Source organism: Alosa pseudoharengus, unplaced genomic scaffold (assembly GCF_046254945.1).
Source record: "Alosa pseudoharengus isolate Yale_2024_CS ecotype anadromous, Long Island Sound unplaced genomic scaffold, YU_APseudo_1.1 YU_APseudo_1.1_scf_24, whole genome shotgun sequence".
Taxonomy (NCBI): domain Eukaryota; kingdom Metazoa; phylum Chordata; class Actinopteri; order Clupeiformes; family Clupeidae; genus Alosa; species Alosa pseudoharengus.
This window is the reverse complement of record NW_027468689.1, coordinates 22,015,680-22,029,905: the sequence shown is the minus strand read 5'-3', so window position 1 is coordinate 22,029,905 and position 14,226 is coordinate 22,015,680. Positions and strand designations below refer to the sequence as shown.

Below are 14,226 nucleotides of genomic sequence, written 5' to 3'. Positions count from 1 at the left end.
ATAATTTTAAATCCATACAATAATGTATTTTTTTTTTGTTGGTTTGAAACCATTTAGACTTGGAAGTGGTCAACTCAGTGTGAAATGATGTGCTAGGCTGGGGCAGGCTGTCTGCTTGCCCTGCGATATGGCCTATTTCAGTATGAGGCTTTCAGAGAATGAAGGGTTGCAGAGAGACCTTGCATGAAATCATCTGGGTTTTTCATCCACCCGGGAAGAACGAGGCCACCAATTTTGGTCAGAGTTCTGCCCAGGAAAAAGACTAAGGGCACACCCACAGATGAAACAGAGTGGACACACACACACACACACACACACACACACACAAACACACACAGTACACAGCACACAGCACACATTGCACTGGGCTCGTTTTCAGATCAGGTTGGTGTAATTAAATAGTTGCCCTCTTACACACACACACACACACACACACACCACACACACACACACACACACACACACACACACACACACACACACAGACGGCATACATCGTTATCAGATTATTTTGGTCTAATTAAATACTTTTACCACCCACCTTACCCGCTCACACACACACACCCACACACACCTCTATCACGACCACCCTGATTTGCCCTGACTTGCTTGTTCTGCACAGGTTGACTGATGCTGTATGTATGGCACCTCTCACACTCTCGTGTCTGACAGAGTAGCTCACTAAAATAACGCCTAGAAGTAAACAAATGCAAGGCCAAAGAAAATGGGGCAAAGGGACGTAAGACAGGCAGAGGTGTTTACATGTTTGCACCTCCCTGAGCGTGGCTACCAGGACAAGAATCCTCCAGTGTAATGTCCTACCAAAACTGGGTTTATTTTTGGGAACGTTTTTGTCCATTCCTCTCTGTGTTTGTGTACCCACATAAAGACCACTCTGAGAGGCTAGCTGACTTTGGTTTTCATCAAATCCATTTGAGTTTGTCTTTGCATAAGAATATGAATTTGTTTGGGATAGTTTGTCAAATATATTTGACATTTAAACATTTAAAAAAAAAAAAAAAAAAACCTTTATAGTTAAAGTTTTACTGAAATAGATTTTCAACTGACTTAATTTTGATTATAATCACTGTAATCATGATATAATCACAGCTTATTGTCTTGTCCAGAGAAGTCTAAAAAAATCTGACGTGCCTTCAATCCCAAGCGAGTCACGTGCAGTTAATTACTGTGGCTGGTAGAAAAGCATCATCCTCTATCTGTAGACCATCTCATTTGAAAGCAAGATCTGAGATTGCAGTAATCCTAAACTTTCATTGTCCAAAGTCCAGCATGTTATAACACATTAAGATTCAAAACCTATGGCGGGCCTCATATTTATCCTCTCTTTAGTATATATTTTTATGCTCTGTAGATGCAGTAGGACATTCTGTGTGAGGGGTTGTAGACAGAGGGTGTGACCGGGCTGTCAGAAATAAAAGTTGCCCGCAGGCGAATGCGAAGCGGAACATATAATACAGGCTCCTGTGGTTTCCCTAAAATAACGTGTGCTCTCCCACTAAATTGGTACTTGCGCTCCTTTAGCGCTCTGTGAAGAAAAAAAAAGAAAATCATGTGATCATGACTGTAGCAGCAGGTGCTACCATTTTAGAGCTTAGTCCTTGAAACTTTGCTGTGATCTGTATTATATATATATATATATACGTATATATTGTATGTTGTTTTGTGTATGGACTGTGGGGGTTTCTTTCTTTTTCTTTTCATCATTCTTTACTTCCAGTTTAAACGGACGGATCCTATATGGTAGGCGTTTTGCATCTCTGGGCCAACAGAAGGCCTGTAAAGTCATAATGGATGCCATGGACATGACCACCCTGAACCTGGGCCTGTTTTTAAAACATTCTCAAGGTCATATTTTCTAGAACTTTCTGCCTCTCTGTTAAATTAGTCTTTACTACCCCCTCAAGCTATCTAATGTATGTAATCATTGCTATACCTGCATTGAGCCACATGACGAAAGAGTTATGTCTGTTATCTTCCAGACATAAAGAAGTTAAAAGAACAGTAAAGACAGTTGTTTTCTCTTGCAACCCCCATGACCTGTTTTTGTCTCACTTAAACCATCAGACATGGTTGATGTGGTTTTAGAGTCTTTAAACGTCATCCATGTTTGACATCCTATGAATTATAGTCTTAAATTTACATGGCTCATAACTGTATAATTTGTCTGCGCCCCTAAATTGTTAGGAATTCATTTGAAATATGCTCTGCCAAAGTCTTAACTACAATATTTACTTTGTACAGTGAGCAAGTTATGGTTTTATGCACTTATTATTTGGTGACAGCCATAACAATCTATCGTAAAATATGCCTCACAACTTGTAGTCATCATAAGGTTAATCCCATTAAGGGAATATTTCCACATTCAAACTCACTGAGTGTTTCAGCTAAAATAATTATGATGGTCTGGAACAGAAGCTTTTAACCACAAGCAAAGTCTGTCTCACAACACCCTGTGAGAGTGGGAGCCCGAGGAGGAGAATGTTGGATTGTTGTCTTCTCTTTGGGGTGTATTTTTTATGAAGCCATGAATTACATGCATCTTGTGTCAGCTTGTTTGTGGCCAAACGCGCTATAATTTATCTAAAAGCGCCAAACAAACAAAAGAGGCCTATGCTTTCACCCAGGAGCACCGCTTCCACAGATTGTCCAGGGGAGAGTCAATTGTGGTGTGAATTGGTCTCCGAAACCCACAGCAATAATAAGATGAGATTGAAATGAAACGTTAAATGTTTTTAGAGATGCAGCATGCTATGTGTATTTTTGTGTGTGTGTGTATGACGTTTGTGGTTGTTTGTGTGTGCGATTTGTGGTTATGTGTGTGTGCGTGTGTGTGTGTTGGTGTGTGAAACCTTTTCACAGTTCACTTTTATTGTGAACTTTTATTTCTTATTTTTTTCTCAGTTCACTTCTTTTATTCTCTATTTTTACATAATTATTTCATGTATGTATTAAAGGCACCCTTAACAGTTTTTTTTACCTTAACATAATGTTTCCAAAATCATTTTGATGGCACATAACCTTATAACATGATGAACGGCACTTCTGCCATTGTCTGAGCGGCCCTCTGTAAGCGATTACCGACCTAGCAACTTTCTAGTTTCGGGAAGGAAACTGCCCCCCCTCCTCCCCCCATCCGAAATCGAAATGCAAAAGAGCTGCTATGCTACACACTGCTGTTGTAGCATTCCCTCTATATTATATCAGAGTTATGTTTATACTTTGTTGCAAAAGACGCATATTTAATTTGTTTATTATTGAGCTTCTTAACCAGAGGGGGACCCCGAGAGTGAATCTTGTTAAGGGTGCCTTTAAGCCACTCAGCCCTCATCCGCTACCAAGGCCTTTAGTAACTGTGTATCTCCTGTATATGCGTGTGTCTGTGTTTGTGTGTGTGTGTGTGGGTGTGTGTGGGTGTGGGTGTGTGTACAGTATGTGTGAAGGCTATGTGTATTCATAGTTTAATAAAAGAAAATCCTTGTCATCTTGTCAGAGAAAATGGATACCCTACATACTTAACATCCATTATGTTCTGTGCAGCATGTTACCAGACTTCATCAGTTTTTATATATTTCACCAGAAGGCTATAAGTCCTTTTAGGCAAGTCCCTCCACTCGGCGGACATATTGCAACGCTCATCGGGCATCCTATTCGGCAGAAATGCGCGTGCGCAAGGCTTCACAACACCAACCTTGCTCCAGTGGCGAGTTCACAACACATGATTGGCACGATGTCTTCACAACACACCACATGAATGGCTCAATGTATTCACATGTCGACGTTTTGCCGAGGAAGGGGTGGGATATGTGTAGACAACGGCCATATTGGCGTTACAAACTAACCCCGTGCATTTCTATGGAGGATTTTTTGAGTGCTGTGTCTCCTCATTAGAAAGTCTCAGCTATAGTCTAATACTGTATATCTCTCTCCTCTGAGATCTGTAGGTGATGTAGATGTTCCTGTTGTGCTGTCTGTGTGTCTGGCACTGCAACAACTGCTCAGATGCAGAGAGCTAATGAGACAGTTACTGTTTACTTGCTTTTGGGTTTATCCATGTAACAGTGAATAAATGATTGCATTCATTAACTAATCAAATAAATGATTGCTTGCCTTAGCTCAACAAAATGTCATTATCTGTTTGAAGAATGATTTGCAAATCTGGATTTTTGGCATGATGGCAACCTTCCTATTGACATTCTACGCACCATATACCAGTATATAGACGCCAGTATTATGCCATGATGGTGAGGTTTTGACCAAACTTCTTTTAGAGTTTTTGAGTTTGTTATGCTTAAGTTTGGGAAATGGATCATATATTTTCTTCTTAATGTCCTACATGTGCTAATTATCTTGAGTCAGTTTGTATGCTTATCATCTGAAATGTTCTCTATTTTCAATTACGGATTGTAATTGGGTTTGAATATTTGGTTTATACCAGGGGTTTCAGACTCATATTAGGCAGTGGGCCAGATTTATTGAAGTGAGGGGCCGTCATTATAATTTTAATTATCGTTTGATGATATACTCCTTTACTACACCCACTAGGCAGCCGTGGCCTACTGGTTAGTGCTTCGGACTTGTAACCGGAGGGTTGCCGGTTCGAACCCCGACCAGTAGGCATGGCTGAAGTGCCCTTTAGCAAGGCACATAACCCCTCACTGCTCCCCGAGCGCTGCTGTTGTTGCAGGCAGCTCACTGCGCCGGGATTAGTGTGTGCTTCACCTCACTGTGTGTTCACTGTGTGCTGAGTGTGTTTCACTAATTCACGGATTGGGATAAATTGAGACCAAATTTCCCTCACGGGATCAAAAGAGTATATCATGTACTTCCTGATGATGTTTTGTTGTGCTAGGCATAATCAGTTTATCATATAGTAGAGGTATTGCATATTACACATTGTCAAAAACAACTGAATGTGAATATCTTTTTTTTTTACTTTTCTTTCCTACCCAAATAATTGGACTAACACGCTCAACACCTTAGTGTAAACTCAACTGGGTGCTAAATCCGTCAAAATAAACTTTGTGAATAAACGGTAGCACTCTCAGTTCTATTTTAAAACTTTTTCAAGGTGTAAAAACAGACTGAGAGTGCTGTCCTTCATTCACAAAGTTTACCTTTCTTACCCAAAACATCTTGGGGGGGTGAAACCTGCTGGAAGTCCGGATCTGGCCTCTGGGCCGTATCTTTGACATCCCTGGTTTATAGCATTGCACAAAGAGGTTGTGTACAGTAGCCATGCAATTACAGTATTATGTTCATAAGGAACAAACCAATGCTGAAAGTGATGGAAGTAATATGGGTAAACCCCAGATTGGGCCCGCAGTCCCCAAGCCACCTGCATCTCTCAGCTGTGGATCTCCTAGCTCACTAATGGGGCAACTAGTGTAGCAGCAGAGTATAGGTCACCTATATGACCGATAGGCCTACATGACCGAAAATAATATCAGCCCATTCATGAGCAAATTGGCCCTTGACTGCCCTCCTCTGTCAGCGTTTTGAACAGGCCTCAGTGGATTACATCGCTTCCTATTCAGTGTGTGCTCATTGGTCAGCTAGGAATTGGCCCTCTCCAGTGACATAATATGGAATCACTAAGTTGTGTAAAGAAAGCATCAGGTTTTTTTAAGCAGATTAAACTAATTGTAAACTTAAGTGTATCCCTAAATGTAACTAATAGACATCAATGTCCAAGCATGGGTTTGTCTTTAACTTTGTGTTTAATTCTCTTAGAAGCAGATGACCAAGGGAGTTGTACGGAGGATGGCCAGGTGTACCCCAACAATGAGATCTGGAAACCGGAGCCGTGTAAGCTGTGCGTGTGTGACAACGGCCTGGTCATGTGCGAGGACATCCGCTGTGAGGAGATCACCAACTGCGAGAAGGTGACCATCCCCGAGGGCGAGTGCTGCCCCGTGTGCCAGAACTACGCCAGCGCATCTGGGAGGACACGTAAGCCACCCCCCCTCCCCACCTCACCTCCTCCTGAAGCTTCTGGAAGGTCCCAGGAGATGGCATCCTGTGCTGCTCCTGCGGGTCTTCTAGAGGTGCTTTAAAGGGGCTATGTGTAGACCTCTGTAGGATTTAAAAAAATGTTTTGAACACACCATTAGGTTCGCAACATCATTTAATTTCATTTATTTGCATTGTACTCAATACAGCGCCACTCAAGGTGCAAAGTGGTATTACAACAGAGATGGGCCATCTCTGGTTGGTTTTCATGCTAACTTGTAGATGTTTGGGTAACGCAGAGTATAGATGTTACATTACATAGACATGACAACAATATGGTCATTCCGTTGCTGTTTTTAGGTAATTCATTAACATTCTAAATTAAAAACTACACACAGTCCCTTTAAATCCTTTATGTTGTATTAACACCCTTATCCCCCTTCACTAAACCCCTTAAATAAACCAGCTTTGATGAATTTTTTAAAATCCTGCTTTATTTTGCCATTTGTCATTCATCACAAACTTTGCAAATATTTGGAGTTAATAGATAAAAGCAACACATGTGATAATTTGAATATGAGGGTTATTCCCAGAAATTATATTGTGAAAGTGATTCAGTGTTCACTGGAATTAGTTTGTCATGAAGCAAGAGCTGAAACTTTATATATTTTTCTGATTTCTAATACCCATATACATACTCATACTCAAAGAAACCTATGTACTTAACTGTATGAAGAACCTAGGGTATTCCAGGTTTTATTTTGTTGAGTCATAAATAATGATATGCTGTGCAACACAGTCCCATATAACTTTTAGATAGCTGTATAAAGAGGAACAATCCATGATTTTAATATCTGTTTGTTTGCATTTTTGTTATCTACAGAATTTATTGCATATCATTTGAGGGTAAGTTGTCATTTAATATGCACCAACATGTGTATGTATACCTGATAATAGGGATTATTTGTAAACATCAGGATGCGCATAGTTATCTTTTCTTTGTCAACTTCTAATTACATTCTAGGGACAAAAAGGAGAACCAGGTGACATTCCCTATGTGAGTATGCTGTATACAGAGACGAAGTTATGGGGATATGAGGACATATGAGGACATGCATTATTCATGGGAAATATATTTGTTCATTTCATCTGTTTCACTAACTTAAACAAATATATTTTTTAGGTTGTGGGACCAACGGGCCCTCCTGGTGCACCGGTAAGTTACGTTTTCCAATTGCACTTATTTCAACACCAAATATGACATTGTGATGGTTAAGGTGAGAGGTGCTGTCCTCTCACCTTGGAACTAAGCAGAATAGTCAAACTGCAAATGACCACTAGATGGCAGTATCACTAAGCTTAATGCAAAGCCGTAGGTAGAGCTACAGCTCTGGGTTAATGATGTTTGTGGTTAAAGGCAAATATTGCAGTTTCACGTTTTACATTCATGCTGAGGATCCTCATGAATCATAAACATGTTTATATTATATCAATATATGAGCTCCGTGGTAAAATGTCCTGAAGTGTAAAATTGGAATCACACACTCACCCAGATCATGAGTGCACACACTACACTCTTAAAATGAACTTGCGTTGTTTTTTTTAACACATCTCTGTGTCCAGGTAGAGACAACACATTTGTTGTAAGAATGTATACACTCGTGTTTCATTCTCATCTCTTGAGCCTGTCTGATGTTCAAACAGGGAATCCCTGGTGCTGTTGGATCAAGAGGTCGCGCAGGAACCAAAGGCAGACCCGTATGTGTTTACTTCCTCTTCATGTGATACTACATACCATAGATATAGAAAAATTTCTACATGATTCATACTCTATCATTCATTCTGTTATAAAATGACTTGATGAGATTCTGTGGTAAAACAGGAGTATGCATTGTGGCCTATAGAGTGATTACTATGAGATGGTCACAGATTATAGGAGCTTGGGTTACATTAGAAATGTAGATTATATGGGCCCACTCCATATGAAATAGGTGTAGTAAATATACGCAATGTACTTCAATAACGAATCTACATGAATTACATCAACATGTACCAGAGAGAGGTTTAAGACTAGGATTACAGTATGTTTAGCGTAAAGAGTATGTGAAGTTAGTGACAAGTATCAGCATACTACTATGACGCCATTATAGTCACACCAGTATTTTATAATAGTAATAAATAAATGTTATACATTATACATGTGAAATATCAAAATCTTATCAGAGTGTTAGTTTAAACAACAGACATAAAATATTATTCATTTAATCAGCATGACACCTTTCCCATCAATTTACCCATATAGCTTTTAAGGGGTCAGATGAAAGATGATCAAAACTGTGTGTGTGTGTGTGTGTGTGTGTGTGTGTGTGTGTGTGTGTGTGTGTGTGTGTGTGTGTGTGTGTGTGTGTGTGTGTGTGACCCAGGGTTTGAGGGGACCACCTGGGTTTGACGGCGAGCCAGGAGTACCAGGCAACCCAGGCCAGCCAGGACCTGCTGGACACCCCACTCCAGGAGTAAGATCACGCTGCCCCTCTCCCTCTCCCGAGCTTCCCCCAGGAAGTCACACTCAGTCTAACATATTTAATACATGCAAGGATTGATTATGTGATTTACATAAAACAATAGGCACATAAAAGATGGAGGTGACATCTATGTTTCCAGATTAAGAAACTACCAATTGTAGGTGCAGTTGCAAGTTGTTTAGTCTTCTTCTCCCTCCTTCTGCCAAGCTTCATCCAGAAAGTCACACTCAGTCTAACATATTAATTGCAAGCAAGGATGTATGTGTTTTACATTGATAAAATACAGCATTACAAGATGTCTTACGCAGTCTGAATATACCATATAGTGCAAATTTGTCACTCACATAATTGTACTTGATACACTCATATTTTACTGAATAAGAGGTTGGTAAAAGCATGCATTCAACATTCCAAAGCTTTTTTTTTTATTTCTGATTTACTATAAATGTAGAAACACTCACACGCACGCGCGCACGCACACACACACACACACACACACACACACACACACACACACACACACACACACACACACACACACACACACACACAGTTATTCATTATTTTTTTGGACTGGCAAGTAGGGATCCAAATTGCTTTAATACAGTTTCTTACAGCAGTAAGGGTTTAATCAGTGAAACACATATCAAAGATAAAGGTGACATCTACAGTATGTTTCCAGATGAAGAGGCTACCAATTGTAGCTGATATAGAGCAGTACTTTGCATTTTGTTTTTTGGCTTCTTCTTAGTGAATCCACAGATCTGTAGTCCACACACGTATGTGACCCAAACTACCAAAGATCAGTAATGTTACATTTGTTCAACACAGCTGTTTGTGGCATTATGCAGGGCTTGGTATTTTAACAGTTTTGATGCGTAGCACATGCCTATATAAGCGTCATAGGAGCAGCCAATTTCCAAAATTGTACCTGTTAATCAACACTACACTACCATTCAAAAGTTTGGAGTCACTTAGAAATGTCCTTGTTTTAATCATTAATGTTGTAATTTTGTAGAAAGAAATGGCTGATCTTTAATGCAATATCATTGCCCATTATCAGCAACCATTCATCCAGTGTTCCAAACGCACATTCTGTTTTAAAAGGCTAACTGAGAAAACATGGGAAAACCCATTAGCAATTATGTAAGCACATAATGTAATCTGAAAACTGCTGCCCTGATTAAAAAAACAATGCAACTAATCTCAGCTGGTATTCTGTCTATAATGGAGTGGAATGGAAATTTCTAAGTTACCCCAAACTTTTGAACGGCACTATATATAAGAGATGTTGGTGGGGGGAGTTATCTATAGTACAGTCCAATGTAGTCCTATTCTGAAGTGCAAGAGAAACCAGTGAGTCCGTTTTAACAGTGTCGTTGTTATGGAATGTAGTGTAGGAGGCAATGTTACAGAGCTCCTTCAAAGTGAGTGTGACAGTGTAGTCGTGAGTGTAGAGTTCTTTGTAGGCAGGGCATCCGTCCATTATGTGCACAACCATCTCCATCTCCCTCTCCCGATTTCTGTGCAGCAGGCAGAATGGTTCATGTGTAGATGGATGCCAAGTTGACTTTGGGAGGCAGTACCTCAAGGCAGTCTTCTATTGTAAACCTCAGAATGTCTTCATGCAAGGCTGTGTTTTGTAGGGCAAAGTGTGAGATGCTGTGATCAGTACACAGGCTAAACAAGCCAACGTCCCCTGTAGACATAGCCTTGTCTAGTGATGTGTCAGGCAGGACTGGAAATATCACACACACACACACACACACACACACACATGCGCGCACACACACACACAAACACACACACACACACACACACACACACACACACACACACACACACACACACACACAGACACACATGCGTGCACACACACACACAAACACACACACACACACACACAAACACACACACACACACACTTACACATTTACAAAAGAACACTGTGTCTGTGGTGGCCACCATGCTGTCGAGCTCCAGCTGGTGTCTGGAAACAGGTCACAAGTAAAATGTTTTGAATTTGTATTTATGTCTACTGAAGGTCAATGCCTGGTATAGCCCATTAATTATGCCATTTTTTAAGCTTGTTTTCAAACTTACTTTGCCATTTTAGGGACACTTTTGTAAATGTATCCTTGGCCTAGTTTATAGAATGAGATAATGGGTAAATCAAGCTCTCATCAAGTTTCATTTCATTCACTAATGTCAGTTTCCTACCTTTTTGTCTGTTTTAATCACTCCTCTTAATTGAGCCATGTTACTGTGACCTTGTGCGCTGTTGTTCAAACTGAATTTGACACAACCTAAGTAATGAATGAGTCATGTTTATGTTTATGAATGTTAATGTGTAATGAATCAATTTTCTCTGTGTTTGCAGAGCCAGTTGGCTATGCAGATGGGGTCAGGCTTTAGTGAGAAAGCTGGATTGGCAGGGATGATCTCAGGAACCAGGGTAAGGAGGCACTGGAGCAGATCTCACACTTATTTGGACTCCCACGAGTAAATGTTTTAATATCTGCAACAAACAATATCATAGCAGTGGCAAGTGTTTTGTATATGCTTATGTATTATTGAGATGCTAATATGCACAGGATGATTGGGTGGTGTTATAAGCAAATGTAAATGACACAGTAGCACAAGCCATGGTTTTACATCATGGGGTCACCCTCACCTTGTCCTGCAAATAAAAAGTTTTGGACGAGAGATAGCCAAACTCTTTGAACATGCAAAAACTGATAAGCTCTTTAGACTGAAGTTGATTTGCTCAATTGAATGGCAAGATTCCATTGGCAGACAGAGTGGTACATTGTTTTCTAATTTCCCATGTATTAGTCACATCATGTATAAACCGCATGATGTTTTATGCAAATAAAAAAAGGACAAAACCATGTATTGACTGCATCCATGTATTATCCACAGTTCCCAATAGACCATTATTCAGAATCTGATCAGTGCTGATCAGAAGAAATGTCCAGATTCTAATCCAAAAGGTTTTTTCGTAAAATTCTGTGTTCAGAAATGAGTAGGCTACTTCACATCACTTAGCAATGAGATTAAACTTTGTTTGAATTAATCAAATTATTATGGTCTGAGCATTGTGTTAAGCTTTGCTGCTTTGGTCACTTTGCTATTTGCAGTGTGTGAACCCTGCCTAAGTGTTTTTGTGTCTCCTTCCACAGGGTGAGTCAGGACCACGGGGTCATCCTGGACCAGCAGGCCCACCGGTGAGTCTCTCACAACCTTCAGAGGTCTTGCAAAGTAGCATTGCAGCAGAGGGGCCACTGTGGCTCGGTGGATAAAGCGTCATTCAGCAATTGAAAGGTTGCTAGTTTGACCTCCTCCTGATCGTGAGTCGGAGTGTCCTCACTGAACCCCCTACTGCTCCCAATGTGCTTGATGGTGCCCTGCATTGCAGCCAAGTGTGTGCTAATCTAATGTATGTCAACCTGTGAAGTGCTTCTTTAGCTCCATCCCCCCACACTTCAGGTCAGTAAGTGATCCTTTGACTTTTTAACCTCTGTTCCTTAGGGACCTACTGGTGCTCAAGGTATTCCTGGGGACGTGGGTGAGCCAGGATCTATGGTAAGGCCTGATGCGTGGTGACTGCCTATATATATGTGCTTGCCTGGGCAGCCCATGCTTTGAAGACCCTCTGGGTCATGCTAATATAAGCTGTAACATTTTTTTTTTTTAATCTGGAACTGGGGAAGATTGTAAGTTAAGTGTTAGTGAGAGAGCTAGCAGCCTGGACTTTTAGCTCGATTGCTAGCACACTCCACTCCAGATCTAAGGCCTTACTGTTTGCGGGTTCAGGTTTGGGAGAGTGCAGGGCTGAGCCGCGGGGTTCAACACAGCGCAGGTTACATAAAGAAGCTCCCTGTTGACAATGTAGATTACCTTTCTAATAGAAAAATGAGGGTCACGGTTAGGTCAAGTCAGAGTTTTTCATGTAACTATCTTGACATTTGTTAAAGTTTTAAATACGTGTCTACATTACTACATACTATTATTACAGTCCCTAGTATTACAGTCCCTGTTCAGTTAGCAAGAGACTTGTAGGATATTCATTTAACAGATTTTTCACATTTGAGAACTATTGGGCTAGGTTAGCTGAGGTTAGGGTAAATTACTTAACATTTAGTTGACAAAGTTGAGCAAAGAACACCACAGATAATCTTTGTGTTGACTTCTCTGAGGCTGGCTGACACTCTGAGATTATAGTGTGTTTATGACTTGATGAATAGATTAATATCTCTTCAAGGTTTTATGTAAATAAAGTGCTACTCCAGAGTGTTCTCAATATTAGTAGGAATGTACTTCTTCAGTCTTGATGTCCTAGATGTGGCCTGCAGTAAAGAATTTTACTAAGAGCTTAGAATATTTAAGAAGCTTTTCTCAGCACTTATAATTCTAGAACTCTCAACATCACTGGAGGTGTCTCCCAAACTGACCTCATGAATGTCACTGATGTGATGTGTTGGCTTTGTATATATAATCCTTCACAAATCAACGATTATCCCTCTGCTCCTTGTGCGCTGACATTTATCAGACCAGGAGAGCGATAGACAGTGGTATTGGTGGTGGTGGTGGTGTGTGTGGGAGGTGTGTGTGTGAGGCCTGACTTGTTTTTGTATTTGCAGGGTACCTTTGGCCCAAGAGGCCCAGACGGCCCACCAGGAAAACCCGGCCTAGATGTGAGTTATTTGTTTCCTTGCTCATTTCCATAACAAACATCTTAACATAATCATTTTTTCCTCTAATGCCATTGTGCTGAAGAATAAGTTTGGTGACAATGTGGGTTTAAAATTATGATATGATAATTATGATAATTCGCTAAACAAGACAAATCCTATTTTGTGGTTGTAATAGGGTGAGCCGGGGCCATCCGGAAACGCAGGAGAGAACGGACTCCCAGGATCTCAGGTAAGTTGCTTCTGTCCTCAACTCTAGTCATATAAATATAATATCTCTCTCCTTAGCCAAACGGAACATAAACATGTGCATTATAAACACACTGGACTTAACAAGTCTCGCCTCAGACAATAAGTACGTTCAATATTGCCTTCTTAATTAGTCTGCACTGGCATGATACACGCTTGTGAGCTATATCAAGTACCCCATCCTGTGGCCTCTGTAAGAATTTCCTTCCTTTTAAGACACAAGAACTAACATTTTCAGGCCTGCTTATCTGTCATCAGTGGACGTCATGCGACATAAGTGTGACAGTACTGCCTAGAGGCATTGGAGTACTTCTAAAGTTAAAGTGGGTCACCAGCTAGATAGGAAACTCCGCTCCGCTCCACATTCCTTTCCTAGAACCCAAAATGAAATACAATAGTTAGTGTGACTTTGCTCTGTAGCATTTAGTCCACCTTAGGAATATTCAGACACATCTGTGCAGTGTCGGCACCTTTGATCCAAGTCACCCCTACACAGTTTAGAGCCACCTGTTTCAAATTCCAGTCAAAACTATCAGAAATCCCCAAAACAAACTGCCCCTATCCACACAACATTATAAGGTATGGTCTACTAACAGGGAGTCTTAAGAGCATCCGAGCAAGTGACTGTTGTGTTGCATTCTCCATTTTCAAAAAACTCCTGAAGACCCAGCTCTTTAGAGAACATCTCCTCTCATAACACCACTTACAAGTCTTGCTGATCCTAGCACTTACCACCCGTCTTGAACTGACACTCAACTGTTTAAAAACAGCACTCACTGATGCACTTATTC

At 40.6% G+C, this 14,226-nt stretch overlaps 1 protein-coding gene across 2 annotated transcripts in view; it reads left to right on the top strand.

The window, feature by feature from the left end:
- Positions 1 to 14,226, top strand: part of col5a2b (collagen, type V, alpha 2b) — a 40,953-nt gene that overhangs the window by 1,162 nt on the left and 25,565 nt on the right. Inside the window, exons 2-12 of one of the 2 annotated variants that reach the window (XM_076303472.1) lie at positions 5,755 to 5,970; positions 6,854 to 6,876; positions 6,995 to 7,027; positions 7,154 to 7,186; positions 7,675 to 7,728; positions 8,394 to 8,483; positions 10,873 to 10,947; positions 11,675 to 11,719; positions 12,024 to 12,077; positions 13,136 to 13,189; positions 13,365 to 13,418. In XM_076303472.1, the coding sequence (XP_076159587.1) occupies positions 5,755 to 5,970; positions 6,854 to 6,876; positions 6,995 to 7,027; positions 7,154 to 7,186; positions 7,675 to 7,728; positions 8,394 to 8,483; positions 10,873 to 10,947; positions 11,675 to 11,719; positions 12,024 to 12,077; positions 13,136 to 13,189; positions 13,365 to 13,418 (731 nt within the window). Of the gene's footprint in view, positions 1 to 5,751; positions 5,971 to 6,853; positions 6,877 to 6,994; positions 7,028 to 7,153; positions 7,187 to 7,674; positions 7,729 to 8,393; positions 8,484 to 10,872; positions 10,948 to 11,674; positions 11,720 to 12,023; positions 12,078 to 13,135; positions 13,190 to 13,364; positions 13,419 to 14,226 lie in introns of both variants that reach the window. The other variant, XM_076303471.1, reaches the window with a different exon arrangement.